Below are 18,175 nucleotides of genomic sequence, written 5' to 3'. Positions count from 1 at the left end.
TATTTGTCTAATTTAGTATAAAGTCACTATTATGGTTATAGTCATATCTACCTAGGTTATCTACTACAAACATGCCCTCTTATATGGCAATATTTTATTGCAAATTATGCACAAAAATGCACAGAAATGGAGAGAAGCTTACAAATAATCTCTCTTATTTTAAGGTACATTCATGGTGTAACCTTAAAAATATGCTGGTGATAAATAGAGCAGGCAACGCTGGTCCTCCGGACATGAGTGCATACTTCAGGCATCAGCTGGAAAGCAGAACCCCAGTCGTTCCTCACCAAAGACAGTGCTGTAATGCTACCACACATCCTGGGCCTAAACCTGTACTGAGCACAAAGTAGTCACTCTACTGTCTGTCAGACAGGTAGCCACATTCTTTTTAGTAATTTGCTCTGAGTCGTTTGTTTTCTTCCTTTAGCTTTTCAATCTCTTCCACAAGACTGTCATTTATAGAGTACCGCTCAATGAGCCCATGGATTTCATTCTGAAATAGCGAGAATCGCCATATTAATAGAGTTGCATGACAGTATGGCAAAAAAAAAAAAAGATGACAAAAACAATTGTGCCTTGCAAGTAATACTTACCAGCTGAATATAGAACTGCCGAACCATTTCAACTTGCAGATTGATAATATCTCTGTGGCATGTGTCTCTACAAAAAAAGATTACAAAGCTGTTTAGCTGATCTGAGACACCTTGGATTGATAAACTAGCCACCAGGAAAGTAAAATGTGTTACTTAGTCTCAGATTCTGGTTACCGGGATTGCAAAATGACTAAGGTAACATAATATAAGAATAGCTGTTCTTTTACAAAAGTAAATGTAAGGTACAGGTTTATATGCATGAAATTCTCATCTCAGGTGCCATATGTCCAAGACGCATGCAACTCATAAAATGGCTTTATTCCTAAAATAAAGTTGAAAATTGAACAGAAAAGTTTACTCTTTCTTCTCTGTGCTCTGTGTAACTACCTAATTGACTATAGTGTACTAATTATTACAACAACAAAAAAAAGGTTCCACAACTTGGTAATAAAGCCCTGGAAGTATAAACTGACTTCGGAGTGGGATCAGAATGTTTTGTTAACTTGAGTTTACCCACATAACAATGCAAAAATAATGTACTATACTGTAGGTAACATTATAAATTTAACAGTTTTTCCTTAGAGACGAGTAAATAGAAGTGTGTGTGTGTAAATATTTCAAAACGATGTACCTGAAATCTTCCAGAGCTTCATGGATCATGTTGCGCACAAAATTCATCTGGACAGAGGTGAGTGGTGCGTCACTACTGACAGCACCCGATGCACCTGCTACTGCTGCTGCTGCTGCTGCTGCTGCTGCTGCTAAAAACAGAAACACAACTTTTTGTGACCCTGCAATCATACATTTACATACAAGTATTCATTTGATCAGGTGTATTCTATGTCCTGTTTACATACCTGGTTCAGCTACAGGTTGACTGCAACTTACTGGCGAATCATAGTTGAGCTGGGTTGACAATTCTCTCCTTTGACTTGCCTCAGGAGTGTTGAATGAAGGCACTGATTGCATGTGTGTACTCTGAGAAGCAGGAAGTGTATTCAGAACATTTTGCCTCAGATAATTACTCTTCTTTACCTGTCCATCATGCCAAAATGTTAATATCAGAAATATAAAAAAATATATATACCTATACATTTTATGTATAGGTTTTTATACCATTTTATATTCCTTATATTGTTAAAGTAACAGTACATTATAGCTACAAAACATTTAGTAGTCATTAAAGCATTAGGGATGTCTCCTAAACACATAATGATATGACAGTAACTGACCATATTGCTTTGTGTGTCCGTATGCGTAGGTGATGTGATCACTGTATCCTCCTCTTTGATTGCAGGTGGTGTGTGGACAGCAGTCAGAGGACTATAACAGCGAGCACCAGGTGTACCCAGTGGGTTCTTGCGCTGAGCTGAACCGTGCTGAGGTAAGAAATCTAAATCTTTAATAAAAGAAACAATATCAAACAAGTAAAGAACTGAACAAATGCTTTTACAAATACAAACTTCAGTCGAATGCAAACAATAAAAGCTCACCTTTCTTTACACTTGAGGCATCACTGAGCCTGTGACCTTTATAATCTAGAATTAATGAGTTAAAAATACGTAAAAAAAAAAACAATTATAATAATTCTTAAAAAAATAGCAGATTATTGCAGTTACTTATATTTGAGAAAGCAAGGAAACATTTTCTGAAATATAATAAATAACACCTAAGAAGAAAAATCCTCTCACCATCTCGGACAGGAGAGAAAATGTCCAGGCTGTTGCGACCCACCCTAAACTTGTCTGAACTGTGTTGCCCCTCAGGTTCTCTGAAAAAGACATCAGCACTCCCCCCTAGTGGTAAATTGAAAAACAGATATACCCATCAGACAAAAAGCAATAAGCAGTGCTGCAATTTTTGACCAATAGAATGGTATAGGTGCTTATTAAGTACCTATATCTAAAGTATCACTAAGTACACACCATTTCTTGAAGTTGGAGTATCACCAATTAAGCCATGTGTCTTAAACCCTGAGTGAGGCATTAAACACAGAAAAAAATAAAACTGTAGTGCAAAGTAAAATCCACAGCAACTGTATAATAAATAAAGTAAGCACATACCATCGGTTACAGGTGAGAAAATATCCAGGCTCAGACTGTTTCGACCGACACTGTTAAACTTATCCAAACTCTGCTGGCCTTCAGCCTCTCTGGATGGGACCTCAGGACCTTCTCCACTCCCTAAACACACCCACAGCACAGGAAGAGTAGTCAGAACACTAGTGCAATTCTAAAATTTGAATACATTTGTCACAAATATGCTATGATCCCATATATTAATTTTATATATATATATATATATATATATATATATATATATATATATATATATATATATATATATATACACACACACACACACACACACACACACACACACACACACACACACACACACACACACACAGACCTCATGAATTTGTCAAATCAAAAGCTGACCATGTTCCAAACCAGGCTGTACAAGTTATGAATTATCTACATTCAAGGAAACTGAGGACAGCTGAGTGAAATGGACACTCACCTAGGTTGTGAGTTTGTCCATCTCCTCGGCTTACTGGCTGCTGTTCTAGGACAGTAGGAACTGAAAAAGTCGGCGTAGATGGACCGCTCTGCTGGGTCTGCCCCAGCTTTACGGAGATCCGCTTGTTAGACTGCGAAGAAGTAGTCTTGCCTGAGACTGTTTTACTAGTCTGAGGAGAAAGTTAATTTATAGCACATTAGAATGCCATTGTTCTTAATTACTTCACAATACCATATATATATATAGACAAAGCATATGCAAAACATACTTTTAGTCTTGTGTTCGAGTGCTGGAAGCGAATACATGTGACTGAGGTCTTGTGAGCCATTATGGTTTTGACAGGAGCACTTAGATTACGCAAATCATACATGTAGATCCGTCCTTGGGTGGAGCCCACTACCAGCCCTGCTCCATCTGGAGTGAAGTCTACAGTTGTAAGTGGGGACTCTACCTGCTTACTTCGGAAAATACTGCAGAAACAAACAACAACCCACAAACTAAATTTCAAGTAATATTATAAAAATGCCATATCTTGCTTTGAACTAGCAATTATCTAAAAACAACCTTTAAAAAAATGTGTGGGCCTTACACTTTGCTGGAAGTGTCATAACAGACAATCTTCTTATCCAGTCCCACTGTAATAAAGAGTAAGTCATTTGCTGGAGAAAAGGCCAGGCCTGAGGCAGGAGCTTTGTGCGCTCCTTCAAACGTGTGTAGCTCCTTCTGTGTATTGGCATCCCACAGAACCACAGAGCCGCTGTCTGACACACTCCCCAAGAGAGACCGCTTTATCAATGAGTACTTCAAGTCACGGATAGGCTACACAGTGAAAACATGTTATTCACTATATTTCTGCCAAGTTTAGTATATTTGTATGCATTTTTAAATCAAACATTTTACTTCACAGTATAATTTTAATTTTAAATACATTTCAATCTAATTGTACAAGTCTAATATAAATCCTTAAAAAAAAAAAAAAGCACAAACAAAACAGAAGTGTCAATTCATAAGATTGATGCATGTTATTTATTTAATTTAGCTTACTCAAACTAAATTCACCAATAATATTCTTATATTATACCCAATAAGACAGCAAAAATGTCTCCCATTAGTTCATATACACTGATCAGGCATAACATTAAGACAATTTAACATTATTATTAGTGAACTAGATAAAACTGATTATCTCTTCATCATGGCACCTGTTAGTGGGTGGTATATATTAGGCGGCAAGTAAACATTTAGTCCTCAAAGTTGATGTGTTAGAAGCAGGAAAAATGGGCAATCGTAAGGATTTGAGAGATTTTGACAAGGGCCAAATTGTGAACACAATTTTCATCTCCAAAACTGCAGGTCTTGTGTGGTGTTCACGATCTGCAGTGGTCAGTATCTATCAAAAGTAGTAGGAAGGAACAGTGTTGAACCGGCTACTTGGGGAGTGAAGGCTGGCCTATGTGGTCTAATCCAACAGACGAGCTCCTGTAGATAAATTTGCTGTTAGTGCTCAACAGGTTCGGACTGTTTTGGCAAAATAGGGGGGGGGGGGTCAACACAATATTAGACAGGTGGTCATAATGTTGTACCTGATCTGTGTAAAACATGGCATGAAAATACAGGTTTTGTTGAAAAGAGACAAACCCACCTCATTGGGTCCGTGGCCAAAGGCTTTGCTGGACAGATTGGTAGTAATGCTGTGGAGAATGATGTCTCCACTGGTGGAGCCAGATGCTATGTAACTATCACCACCATTGAAGGATACACACGTTACTTCCTCCTTATGATCCTGAAAAGTGGTTGAACAAATAAAGTAATATATATATACACACACACAAATTATTAATTTTTTTTTTATCAAATTATTGCAGTTTTCTGTAACTGTAACCCAGGTCAATGCAAATGTTAAACCAAGAAACATTTAAACATATCTGTAAAGTAGAGCTGGTTAATTCAGACAACCTCGCAGTAAAATATCTACTTTAATGGATAATTAACAACGAGATACCTTGAGGCTGCGATGTAATCTCTTTGTTTTCAGGTCCCAGATGTTGACCGTGTTATCTAGTCCCCCACTGACCAAGAACTGTGATGTTGAATTTAGTGCAACTCGTGTCTGTTTTTTCTAAAAAAAAAAAAAAAAAACAAAGCCACAGATGCAGCACAAATGAGAATGCTGAGAGGGTTATGAAGTGGTTTTATTAGTGCTTTGTGCAGAAATGCAGCTTGTCTACTGACCCCTTCTGCAAGCTCCATCACTGGCACTGGTGAGGACTTCAGGCTGGTCACTACCAGCTTGTCTCCTATACTGCTGGCACTGACAATGTACTGATCTGACTGTTGTCAAGTCATACAAAGTGGTGTCTACAAATTCATTATGGATTCATTAACTAATTATTTATTTATTTTTTATTAGATTTTTTTTTTGACAGAAACCATAACATAATACACCTTATCTGCACTTTTGCACGATTGCTACATTTTGCACTTCTGGTAGATGCCAAACTGCATTTCGTTGCTGTGTACCTGTACAATGCAATGACAATAAAGTTCTTTCTTTCTTTCTTTCTTTCTTTCTTTCTTTCTTTCTTTCTATCTATCTATCTATCTATCTATCTATCTATCTATCTATCTATCTATCTATCAAACCAAAAGTAAGACTCAAACAGTGATGTTAAATGAGAAGATCTGGGGTTAAATCAGTGTTCCAGTATATCTGTGCAAGACACACATTCTTTCACACCAACCTTGTTAAATCAATTCTTAATGATACAGCAGACAGAGACCTTCTATACTACTGTGCATTTCAAATGTTGTGGGAGCAGTTGGCAGAAAGCCCAGGAATGGGGTGTTGGCCAGATGTCAGTATGTTTGTGTATGGTATATAATTGTAAATAGTGCTGTGTAATTTGCTTTAAAATGTTTAAGAACATGCTTACATCATTAATAAGATAGCTTGCCATTGGACAATGTAGTGAATTATGAGTAATCTGCCAAGCAGAGCCACACAATCTACGGTAATTGATAAGCTTTGAAGCTGTTCCAAGTAACATCAGTTTCTAACATTTACATTAGTGTATTTAGTGACACAAACCAGCACAATTCTATGTCAGAAACTTCATAATTACAAAAGTGTCAATTGCACACTATTTAGGGAATGTTCCACCACTCAATACAACTGAATCCAAATATAAACCAGGCCTTTTACATTTACTCAATGGTTGTATATCCTGAATAAAATGGCTTAATATGGAAGAAGAAGAATATGGAGGATACTGCTGCTGCTCCAGCAGGCCTGTGCTAGTGGATGGCTGGCACTGTGAGGGTTGAACTGCTCCACCACGCTCATGGAGGTGGAATCCCAGATCTTCAGGCAGTCACCTGATGACACCAAACGCGTCACCTCCTCCATAGCAACACTCTTAGTAGAAAAAGCAACAGAAAATACACTGCATATGTCAGACAGGCTGGTGACACTTGAGTCTTGTAGTGTAATTACAGCTTTCACAGTGACCACAATAAATAATTTACAACCTGATACACCAACACTGGGACTTTCAAAAAAAACAGTTTGGCTTCATATTTTCCTCATTATATTAACTCCTTTATACTTTTGGAAATGTGAAAATATAAGAATGTTGTTATTCTATATAGAATAATCCCAAATATTAGAAACAGTAAAAGGATACTTGTGTGTCAGTTTTACTGGTCTTATTATTAATTATAAAACTAATTTTAGGAAGCCAGAATGCTTCTTTATTTTTCCCAAATGTAGACGATAACCTTATGAGTATTATTTTAATATATATACCCTACGTGGACAGACTGGATTTGGTAAAATGATGTTAACATGCAAATATAAACCAGCGAGCTATAAAAGTTAGCAAGCTAATTAGCTTTGCATTTTGGCTAGCTAGCTAACTTTTTAACAAACTCACAACTTTAAACAGCGCAGACAACGCTACATATAAAACTAAACATTTGTCAAACGCCACATATAAATTAACCGGAAATACTAACTTTTAAGTTTATCGTGAGAACATTAGCCACCGACAAGGTTATGCTAGCAAGCAGTTGTTGACATTTTGCAAGTTTTTCCTATAACTTTGACTACTCACCGTAAGGTTTACAAACCAAGTACCTCCGTTTTTTAATGCAACGGGCTAGATTTTGTTTTGTGAAAACCCCGGATATTGTTATTCTTATTAATTCCCAGCACTTATTTATATATCCCAAGTTTGAAAAAACTGTACACTCGGCTGGTACCGCCACTACGGCAACCCACGAAGGTCAAACCATGCAGCCAGTGTTTCAAACGCTTTTCAGGGAGAAGTAGCTAATGAATTTTTAGAGAACCGATAAATAAATAAATAAATAAAACAAGTCAGATAGCGTCATATACTAACTTGCATATTCATTACATTTTTAATAATCCATGGAGAGGCCAGAATGGTCAGAAGGTGTGCTGAATTATCGCTGAATATCAACAGAGAAGAAATCAGTTTTGTCTGCTACATGAATAGGTTAAGATTATGACATATTTTAGAAGAGTTTATTTAATACAAATATACAACAATGTATATTGTTATCATAACAATGAAGACTTCACAGCAGTAAAAGTATTCAGAACAGATAATTTTTTTCTACTCGTTTCTTGGTAAAATGACAGGCTGAGTGTTTCAAGAGAGTTTCACATGACTGAGAGATGGGGAGAGAGAGAGCGAGAGAGAGAGAGAGCGAGAGAGAGAGAGAGAGAGAGAGAGAAAGGTGATTAGTGAGTGACAGGTATAACAAATGAGAACATGAACTTTTCTCTCTGGCCTCCACAACAATTAAATAGAATATAAATAGTTAAATTGTATTATGTGTTGTTCGCAAAAAACCCTCGGTAGACAGAAATATATACACAATCACACAATAATGATGTGATGTGTTACAATCTTTATTTGCAAACTATCTTTCATTTCCATTTATTTAATTTACAAAATATTATCCCCTAAAACAAATAGCAAATGCCGACAATATTAACCACATACTGCAGGAACTATGTTTTCAGTATGGCTATCATAAAAAAAAGCAGCATCACTTTCCCCAAAGGCTATAACAATATTGCTGTCTGGTTGCATATATTCTTAATACAATTTGGCAAGTCTATATACATAAACTACATTCACCAATTTAGGATGTTAGTAAATTGTGTTAAATACCACATATAATGAACACTCATATCGCCCTAACCATCAATCAACATTCAAGGGTTGCATACTAGATATTGCCTTATTAGTTTCTTTAATATAAGCAATTAAATGTAAAGAAAAGACAATATATACAAATAATTGCATAGTGGAAAAAAGATCCAAAAGAGCAGCTGGGAACTGTGAAGCACATCCATCAGACAAAGATACTTATCAATAAAATGCATGGCTTTGACCAAGCACTGAAAAGATGATGAGTTTTTGTAATGGCTCAGTGAACTGGGGACCGGTTGTCATTGGGGCAGTGGTACAAGGACCTCAACATAATTGACAGGGAAAAAGCCAGACTCTCCATTGAACAGCCCTTCATACCAGTTCTCATCAACCTGGCTAGTGAGAATAATGATGTCATCCTTCTTAAAGCCTATCTCACGTTGAGTTTCAGGCTTAAAGTTGAACAGTGCCCGACAGCAAGGTTGATCCAGTGGTTCATTACAGGTGCCTGTAGGTCAAAAATATTCACATGGATCTATGCAGATGATATACACTATAAAAACACACAGTTCACTTTGAAAGTGTTGAAACGGAAAGACCATTAATGTTGTTTAAGCTACAACCTAAAAACTGTTGTTTTTAGTGTTCTGTCAACATCTGCTGTTGTTGTTTTCCTTAGCTGGCATATTCCATGATAATTTTTTCCTTTATGGTTTATTTCCCTTTTATTCCAAATGTTTGTATTAGCTACAATATGTCCAAAGATTGTTCTTATAAATGTTTCCATTTTCCTCAGGGAAAATTACTTCATTTCCCGATAGACAGCTCACCGGTCTTCATGTTGGTTTATCCATTTTAAGAACAAATACTTCAGTGCATATTAAAAAATATAAAATATTTGGCTTTGCAGTGCTAGTACTTTAAAAGGTTACTATACACTTATTTACATTTACATCTGCGGCATTTAGCAAACGTCCTTGTCCAGAGCGACGTACAAAAGTGATATACTCCTGATCAACTTAAAAAGGGCCACCCATACACATGCTCATTTTTGCATAAAATCATGCAGCTGTTGACCAAGAGTTTCAGTTAATGTGCATGACATTCAGGATGGAGAAATTTCTGATATGATCTATAACTATGGCATGATTGTTAGCTGATTGGCTGGTTCGAGTATTTTGGGAACTACTGATCTCATGAGATTCTCTCTACAGATTACACAGTAAAGATAAAAAACCAGAAAAACCAAAAGAGCAACATATGTGAACAGAAAAACCTTGTTGATGAGAGTTAAAAAAAGAAAATGGTCAAATTAGTTTGAGAAGGCTGGAAAAGGAAGGCCATGGTAACTTAAATAACAAATCTTTATAACCACGTTTAGAGGATAGGTGAACACTATTTGATGTACTTGATCTATACCTGCCTGATGAAAGATTGGATAATTGTGAATGTGCAGGTGTAAATGTGCTATTACTAATACTCATATTCAAGTTTCCAGTAAGTGTAGATTTTTCTTTTGACTGAAAGCCTACTTACTTTTTTCACTCAGCTCTTGATTTATCTCAGTGTCTGAAAAATAAAGGTGTCAATTGTAAAATCTTTACCTTGTATACTTTTTTAGCACTGTGGCAACATAAAAAATATCACTGACCATAAGATGTAGTTGTAGAAAACCCATAAGTGCCTGTCCAACACATTGTACTTGCGGTCGACTTTGTTTTGAGTTCCTTTTTTGGTCTGTTGCTGGTATCCGCAATCCTGAATAAAAAGAAGATACTTTTATAAGCTACCTAGCTAAAATGCAGCATTTAGACAAACATGTTATGTAAATAACTATTAACTCACTTGTTTTGAAGACTGCTTCTGAGATTTTCCAGTATGTCATGAGATTGCTGATGGTAATCCATAGATGCTTCAATGAGACCCAACAAGTGTCGTACTTGATCCACCTAAAGCAAATAAATTATAAGTTATGAATATTTAACCCTATGTTTTTGCAAAAATAAAGAAATTAAATTTTCTTTATTGTCTTACATCATTTTCTAAGAGGTTGAACATGCTACTTTTTGCCAGCTCTTTGGATTCCTCAAACTTGTCTAATGCCTGTTTAAGGTCCGCCTCTGCAATTCTCCTTTTGGAACCTTTCTTGTAGTCAAAATCTAACCGGCGACCTTCAAGTTTCTTCAGATGGAACTTGCACACAGAAAAGAAACGTATACATATATACATTACATAACCATCACAGTTAAAACCACAGATGTGTTGCTTGGTTGTTTGTTTTTCTCAAATGTACAAAAATTTACAAAAATGGGACACTACTAAATTTCCAAACTTTTTCTTTCAAAAAGTTATGGAGGTCTAGTCTTTAGACCTCCATAACTTTTTGAAAGAAAAAGTTTTGAAATATAAACAGAGGGGAGGCATGGGCCTAACCCCCACCCTGAAGACGCTTCCAAAATCTACTCTATAGGTTAGAATACTCTGAAAGTCTCATGTTACAACCTATACTCAAGAAGGGATGAAACACCTACCTAAATTCCTATCTTAAAGCATTACATTAATTGTATTATTGACTATTATCCCTAATGAATAGACTCACTGCAATTTCTTTAAGCTCCTTTTCCTGTAGCATCTGAAGTGGATCGATAAAGCTGTGTTTCACACGCACATCCATGCAGTCCCTTACTTCTGCCATCTGCTTCAAGGCCTGTCCCATGTCCACCAGTGCATTACCTAGTGGGAAAGGCAATGATTAAGCTCAGGCTAACAGACTAAACACTAAAATGAAAGTTTGCCATTTCTGAAATTCCTTCTTTAAAATACTGTAATACAATCACACTGGTACAAATTGTAACTGTGATAAGTCCTGCAACTAAACAATGTTGATGGTATGATATTAAAAGAAGTAATAAATCTTTTAATGGTTGTTTAGTTGCAATGCTTTCATACGTTTACAATTCTGAAGGACAATATTGCAGTAATGATTAACAACAATATCTACACTACAACATAATGCCCTTTCATATAAGCCATACAGGAAACTAGAATACTTTACTATATATCCAATTCTATAATATTAAGGAGCAAGCTATGCATGAAAAAAGTTCAACTTATTATAGTTTACTGGACACTAAAAAATGTCAGAAAAATGAAGTGTTGTTCTTCATCTCCCTTCTGTGAACAAGTACTGATTAAGTAGTAAAGCAGACATTTTCATGAATGAATAATCCCTAACAATCTAAATGTTTGCTTCTCTATGTACATTGATACTATACCAGACGTTTTCATTAGTTTTTCACAGATAAATGAATTAAACATTTTTATAGTAAGATCTATTTCAGTTGCTAAACATACCAAATGCAGACTCCACCCCAAGCTGAGCACCGTAGATTAACATACAGTCCCCCAGTATTCCTTCTGTCTGTGGGTATCCAGCTGATCTTGCATTTCCACGAATCCTAGAAACTTTATTGAGCATGCTGAGTTTTGCTCTATATGCTAGGAATCAAAAGAACTTGATAATGAATAATAATGAATTATCCGGTTATAAATACCTTAAATGTGAGTATTACTTTCTAAGGCATACCTGGGTTTGGCTGAATATGCTCTGTTGTTTTTGTAAGAAGGTCGGCAATAAGCTTATTGGTGATTTGAGTTTTCTATAATAAAGCAGGAAATGTACATTTTCATTGAGAGTAAAGCCAAGTATGGAGTCTAGCCATGTTGAAGTTCTACACTGATCTAAATGAAAACAAAATTACTTTTTCCATTTTGATGAAATCCTCATCCAGCTTTGTTCCTTCAGCACCACTGATCTTTTCCTTGAGCAACTAAATTGATAAAAAGCACAAAAAAAATGTATAGTTTGTGAAGGTACATATGTGAAACACATATATAAACAGATAAATAACATCATAAGTGAGCATTTAAATTATGCAGTTTTTCATGGTATGTGCATTTAATTGATAATACATTTAATAGATGATTTGATATGAACTTCCACTAATTCTTTACAACGATCCCTAAACGAGTTTGAACTGATTTTCGGATAACTAAACTGAAACTGATTTTGGGATAATACTGATATAAAATATGGAAATAATAGAACTATATGGTCTATTTTGCTGCTTTAAGTGTGCTAAAAGAAGACAAAGTTCAAATGTTGCAATAGGTCCTAAGCTGTAAGGAAGTTATGTATATCAGTAATAAAACCTTATCATTGTATCATTTCTGCTGGGAGAAAACAGACATGTTTTGGTCTTTATTTTTGTCAAGATAGCTGGTCCTGTTTTGAGATATTAATTTATTAACCTGACAACACTTTTTTTTTATCTAACAACACTTTTTTGTTCTGCTGTTCCCTTTGTTAACTTTGAGATTATTTGTAATTATGGTGATTGCTGAATGTTTTTTGAACACTAATTGATTTCTAAACAAACAATTATTATTATTTTTTTTTTGGCAATTGACATGTAGCCTAATGACTGCACCAGGCACATTTTGCATTTCCCTGAAGGATGTTCACAATTGCACTCTTGCATTGTAATAAAAATATCTGATATTATTTTTCTATACAAAAATCACACATTAACCTTGTTGCTCTATAGTAGAGGTGCCCAAACATTTTCCTAAGAAGGACCAAAAATCAAACTTGATTGAGGGAAATGGGCCAAAAATAAATGTTGCATTATACCATTATATAAGAATTAAAGTTGCTACAGCTCCTCTCATTTATCATCATTCATCCTCTCATTTATGATTTTATAATATGTAAAATGAATAAATAATTAGAAAAGTTTACTCTGTAATATGTTTAACTAATGCAGTTTTATTTTTAATGTTCTTAACATAGAAAGAATCGAATTAATTGTACAATAACCTCCAATGAAAGACATGAATTTGGTCCTTGGTTTTTCCAAATGGTACCCACCCACCCATATATCATTGTGGGCCAAATCGAAGGTCACCACTGGCCAATTTTGACCGGCGGGCCCTAATTTGGGCATCTCTGATCAAATCCAAAACACTGCATGCCCTCAGTAATGTCACTCCATCTTTAAGTCCCTCCAATAAATCTCATACAGTAATTTGTTTAGTTCTCTTTTCATTAAACAGTGAGTGAGAAGTGTGTACTGGCTTACGTTTTAATCGTAATTACTTTACGATTAAATAACCCATTCAGGTTCTGATATTCTTTTCGATATAGCAAATTATTTTTCATATCTAGTAAACTAACAAAAGAAGTTATGTGATTATAATATTCGAAAACAAAACCTACATTTACAATGTAGCTCGATTGCTTCTTTTTTAAAAGTCGATTCGCCCGACTCTCTTAAAAGAATCGATCAAGAGAATCGATTCGTATGCGCCTCATCCGTCAAAAGGACAAGCAACTGGCACGAGCTGCTATTTGTTTCTGGATTTAAATCTAACTTAATAAACAGCATAGCATAGAGTTAGTATATCTTGCTAGATAATGCCTGGGTTTTAGATGTTATAAATGGTGTAAACGGTAGGCCAACACACGCGACGACTTGAATGTAAAGCCACGTGTATAATGTAAACACATATAATAACTTAATAAACACAATTACACAGGCTCGCGCTGCAAGCTGTGCCTTTCATTACCTGGCTAGCCTTGTGAAACTGTTTCTTCAGTCCCGCTACCGACATCTTTCATGCTTTTCACCTTCGTTCCTTTTTTTTAAGGCTGGACAATCAGTGCACAAACAAGAAACGCTGTCAATAAACAAGTCAAGGGCGCACCCAATCGAATTTCCGTCCAGAAAAACAAAATGTTCACAAACTCTAACACGAATAGAAATCAAGTCGGCTCCAGGGCGCAGTGGCTACTTTAAGAACACAATAAGGGTCAGAGTCCACAGACACACCCATATGACGTTTCTTAGAACTGAAACAGTACATCCATACCGTAATCCTTACTGTTAAAATAAGACAAAATAAACTGAATATCGGATTTCTGTGCAAGCGCATGCCGAGGATGCTGCAGAGAGCTTGAAGCAGTTTCTCAGGTGACGTTACACGGCACGTGGACCAAGCGCAAAGACGTTGCATATACACACTCTCACTCGGCAGTGAAATTTATACAGTAGTGCACTAGGCATAGTCCACTGCGTTGAACCAGGTAACTTGCTTTGCTGCTCTGCTGGGTGGAATGTGACCAGATTTGCATGGGCATGCACATTGTGTAACTGTGGCACAGAGAAAAAGAAAGACAACAGCACATTAAGCGGTGGTACAACGAAGCTGCATTTCTTGAACAATTAATAGAGACGTAATAACAATAGTGTATTAGTTCAATTAGCATTAATCTTTCTAACACCCAATGGAGTCAAGTTAAAACATCTAAATAGCTGCAATTTATGTGAATTTACCCCAGCATTAAATTTGGATTAATATAGTGTGAATAAATTGCACAGATCTAACCCAGCCATTAGGGGGGCACAAGCCAGTGTACTCTTAGTGCCGGTCCCAAGCCCGGGTAAATGGGGAGGGTTGCGTTAGGAAGGGCATCCAGCGTAAAACATGTGCCAAATCAAATATGCGGATCACAAATGAGAATTTCATACCGGATCGGTCGAGGCCCGGGTTAACAACGACCGCCACAGGTATCGTTAGCCGACAGGGTACCGGTGGAAATTGGGCTACTGTTGGCCGAAGGAGGAGAAGGAGAGGAGGAAGGTGTCTACAGAGACGGCAGGAAAAGGAGCAGTGTAGGAGAGTAGAGGTTCGGGTTGGTACTTTAAATGTTGGTACTATGACGGGTAAAGGGAGAGAGATAGCTGATATGATGGAGAGGAGAAAGGTAGATGTGTTGTGTGTTCAGGAGACCAAGTGGAAAGGGAGTAAGGCCAGGAACATTGGAGGTGGGTTTAAACTGTTTTATCATGGTGTGGATGGGAAGAGAAATGGTGTAGGGGTGATTCTGAAGGAAGCGTACAGTAAGAGTGTAGTGGAGGTGAAGAGAGTTTCTGATAGGGTGATGATCGTGAAGGTGGAAGTTGAAGGGATGATGATAAATGTCATCAGTGCCTATGCTCCACAAGTTGGCTGTGAGATGGAGGAGAAAGAAAGATTCTGGAGTGAATTAGATGAAGTGGTAGATGGTGTACCTAGGAAAGAACGATTGGTGATTGGGGCAGACTTTAATGGGCATGTAGGTGAAGGGAACAGAGGTGATGAGGAGGTGATGGGTAGGTATGGTTTTAAGGAGAGGAATGTGGAAGGGCAGATGGTGGTAGATTTTGCTAAAAGGATGGAAATGGCAGTGGTGAACACGTATTTTAAGAAGAAGGAGGATCATAGGGTGACGTATAAGAGTGGAGGAAGGTGCACACAGGTGGATTATCTTCTGTGTAGGAGATGCAACCTGAAGGAGATTGGAGACTGTAAGGTGTTGGCGGGGGACAGTGTAGCTAGACAGCATCGGATGGTGGTCTGTAGGATGGTTTTGGAGGCGAAGAAGAAGAGGAGGAAAGTAAGGTTTGAAAGAAGAATAAGATGGTGGAAACTGAAGGAGGAAGAGTGTAGTGTGAGGTTCAGGGAAGAGGTCAGACAGGGGCTCGGTGGTGGTGAAGAGGTGCCGGATGATTGGGCAACTACTGCAGGAGTGATGAGGGAGGCAGCTAGAAAAGTACTTGGTGTGACATCTGGAAATAGAAAGCAAGACAAGGAGACGTGGTGGTGGAATGAGGAAGTGCAGGAGAGCATTAGGGGGAAGAGGTTGGCAAAACAGAAGTGGGATCGACAGAGTGATGAGAAAAGTAGGCAGGAGTACAAGGAGATGCGGCAGCAGGTTAAAAGGGATGTGGCGAAAGCCAAGGAAAAGGCATATGAGGAACTGTATAAGAGGTTGGACACTAAGGAAGGAGAAAAGGATTTATACCGATTGGCCAAGCAGAGGGACCGAGCTGGGAAGGATGTACTGCAAGTTAGAGCAATAAAGGATGGAGAGGGAAATGTGTTGACTAGTGAGGAGAGTGTGTTGAGAAGATGGAGGGAGTATTTTGAGCAGCTGATGAATGAGGAAAATCAGAGAGAGAGAAGGTTGGAGGATGTGGAGTTAGTGAAGCAGGATGTAGATAGGATTAGTAAGGAGGAAGTGAGAGCAGCGATTAAGAGGATGAAGAATGGAAAGTCGGTTGGACCAGATGACATACCGGTAGAAGCGTGGAGATGTTTAGGAGAGATGGCAGTGGAGTTTTTAACCAGATTGTTTAACAGGATTCTGGAAGGGGAGAGGATGCCTGAGGAATGGAGAAGGAGTGTGCTGGTACCGATCTTTAAGCATAAGGGAGATGTGCAGACCTGCAGTAACTACAGGGGAATTAAGTTGATCAGTCACACCATGAAGTTATGGGAAAGAGTAGTGGAAGCCAGGTTGAGAGAAGAGGTGACCATCTGTGAGCAACAGTATGGTTTCATGCCGAGGAAGAGCACCACAGATGCCTTATTTGCTTTAAGGATGTTGATGGAGAAGTATAGAGAAGGACAGAAGGAGCTGCATTGTGTATTTGTGGATTTAGAGAAAGCGTACGACAGGGTGCCGAGAGAGGAGTTGTGGTATTGTATGAGGAAGTCAGGTGTGTCAGAGAAGTATGTGAGGGTGGTGCAGGACATGTATGAGGACAGTGTGACGGCAGTAAAGTGTGCAGTAGGTACGACAGACTGGTTCAGGGTGAAGGTTGGACTGCATCAAGGATCGGCCCTGAGCCCTTTCCTGTTTGCAGTGGTGATGGACAGGTTGACGGACGAGGTCAGACAGGAGTCTCCCTGGACTATGATGTTTGCAGATGATATTGTGATTTGTGGTGAGAGTAGAGAGCAGGTTGAGAAGAGCCTGGAGAGGTGGAGATATGCGCTGGAGAGAAGGGGAATGAAAGTCAGTAGGAGTAAGACAGAGTACATGTGTGTGAATGAGAGGGAGGGCAGTGGAGTGATGCGGTTGCAGGGAGAAGAGGTGGAGAAGGTGGAGGAGTTCAGGTACCTGGGGTCAACAGTGCAAAGTAATGGAGAGTGTGTTAGGGAAGTAAAGAAAAGAGTGCAGGCAGGGTGGAGTGGGTGGAGAAGAGTGACAGGAGTGATTTGTGATAGAAGAGTATCTGCAAGAATGAAAGGGAAAGTTTATAGGACTGTGGTGAGACCTGCGATGTTGTATGGATTAGAGACAGTGGCATTGAGTAAAAGACAGGAGGTGGAGCTGGAGGTAGCAGAGCTGAAGATGTTGAGGTTTTCGTTGGGAGTGACGAGGATGGACAAGATTAGAAATGAGTTTATTAGAGGGACAGCACATGTAGGATGTTTTGGTGACAAGGTGAGGGAGGCGAGATTGAGATGGTTTGGACATGTGCAGAGAAGGGACATGAATTATATTGGTAGAAAAATGCTGAAGATGGAGCCACCAGGTAGGAGGAAAAGAGGAAGGCCAAGGAGGAGGTTCATGGATGTGGTGAGGGAAGACATGCAGGTTGTTGGTGTAAAAGAGGCAGATATAGAGGACAGGGTGGTATGGAGACGGATGATCCGCTGTGGCGACCCCTAATGGGAGCAGCCGAAAGAAGAAGAAGAAGAAGAAATTGCACAGATCTGAGATGCTAATTTCTTTAAGCATCACATGAATCTTTAGACCTTAAAACATTATTCATCTGTTCTGCTTTCGACCAGAAAATTATTCTTCATTCAAACAATTTAATCATGCTATTGAAATGTGTTATATACTGCCAAGCGTCTTGTCCTCACACTGGACCACTTTCTGGACCTCACCCAGATTTGTGTCACTCAGCGAGTACTGCATTATTGGCTATTGCGAAACCACTGAGATCTTCACTCGTGGTGTATTAAAATACAACAGGAGTG

The 18,175-nt window shown here is 38.1% G+C and overlaps 2 protein-coding genes across 8 annotated transcripts; both read right to left on the bottom strand.

The window, feature by feature from the left end:
- Nucleotides 1-79: 79 nt before the first annotated feature.
- nedd1 (NEDD1 gamma-tubulin ring complex targeting factor) lies at nucleotides 80-7,407 on the bottom strand. 7 transcript variants are annotated; one of them, XM_083560780.1, is made up of 17 exons: nucleotides 7,229-7,407; nucleotides 6,387-6,531; nucleotides 5,349-5,443; nucleotides 5,119-5,235; nucleotides 4,759-4,899; nucleotides 3,706-3,935; nucleotides 3,385-3,586; nucleotides 3,117-3,285; nucleotides 2,657-2,776; nucleotides 2,519-2,566; nucleotides 2,285-2,389; nucleotides 2,087-2,131; nucleotides 1,826-1,992; nucleotides 1,451-1,628; nucleotides 1,225-1,354; nucleotides 594-660; nucleotides 80-493 (listed from the first exon to the last, which is right to left on the bottom strand). In XM_083560780.1, the coding sequence occupies exons 2-17, from the start codon at nucleotides 6,520-6,522 to the stop codon at nucleotides 389-391; spliced, it is 2,055 nt and encodes a 684-aa protein (XP_083416906.1). In that variant the 5' UTR covers nucleotides 6,523-6,531; nucleotides 7,229-7,407; the 3' UTR covers nucleotides 80-388. The 7 variants fall into 7 exon arrangements, with proteins under 7 accessions (XP_083416906.1, XP_083416907.1, XP_083416908.1 ...); XM_083560781.1 differs by having other exon boundaries at nucleotides 1,225-1,351; XM_083560782.1 differs by having other exon boundaries at nucleotides 1,225-1,345.
- Nucleotides 7,408-8,031: 624 nt separating this feature from the next.
- Nucleotides 8,032-14,741, bottom strand: sh3gl3b (SH3-domain GRB2-like 3b). Its single transcript, XM_083560791.1, has 10 exons — nucleotides 13,928-14,741; nucleotides 12,061-12,129; nucleotides 11,886-11,958; nucleotides 11,654-11,797; nucleotides 10,899-11,032; nucleotides 10,334-10,492; nucleotides 10,145-10,248; nucleotides 9,951-10,057; nucleotides 9,836-9,868; nucleotides 8,032-8,807 (listed from the first exon to the last, which is right to left on the bottom strand). Exons 1-10 carry the CDS (start codon nucleotides 13,970-13,972, stop codon nucleotides 8,599-8,601), a joined length of 1,077 nt encoding a protein of 358 aa, XP_083416917.1. The 5' UTR covers nucleotides 13,973-14,741; the 3' UTR covers nucleotides 8,032-8,598.
- Nucleotides 14,742-18,175: the final 3,434 nt, after the last annotated feature.

Source organism: Silurus aristotelis (genome assembly GCF_946808225.1).
Source record: "Silurus aristotelis genome assembly, chromosome: 14".
NCBI classification, from domain to species: Eukaryota; Metazoa; Chordata; class Actinopteri; order Siluriformes; family Siluridae; genus Silurus; species Silurus aristotelis.
Note: the sequence above shows the minus strand (reverse complement) of the source record. Positions and strands in the feature narration are given on the sequence as shown.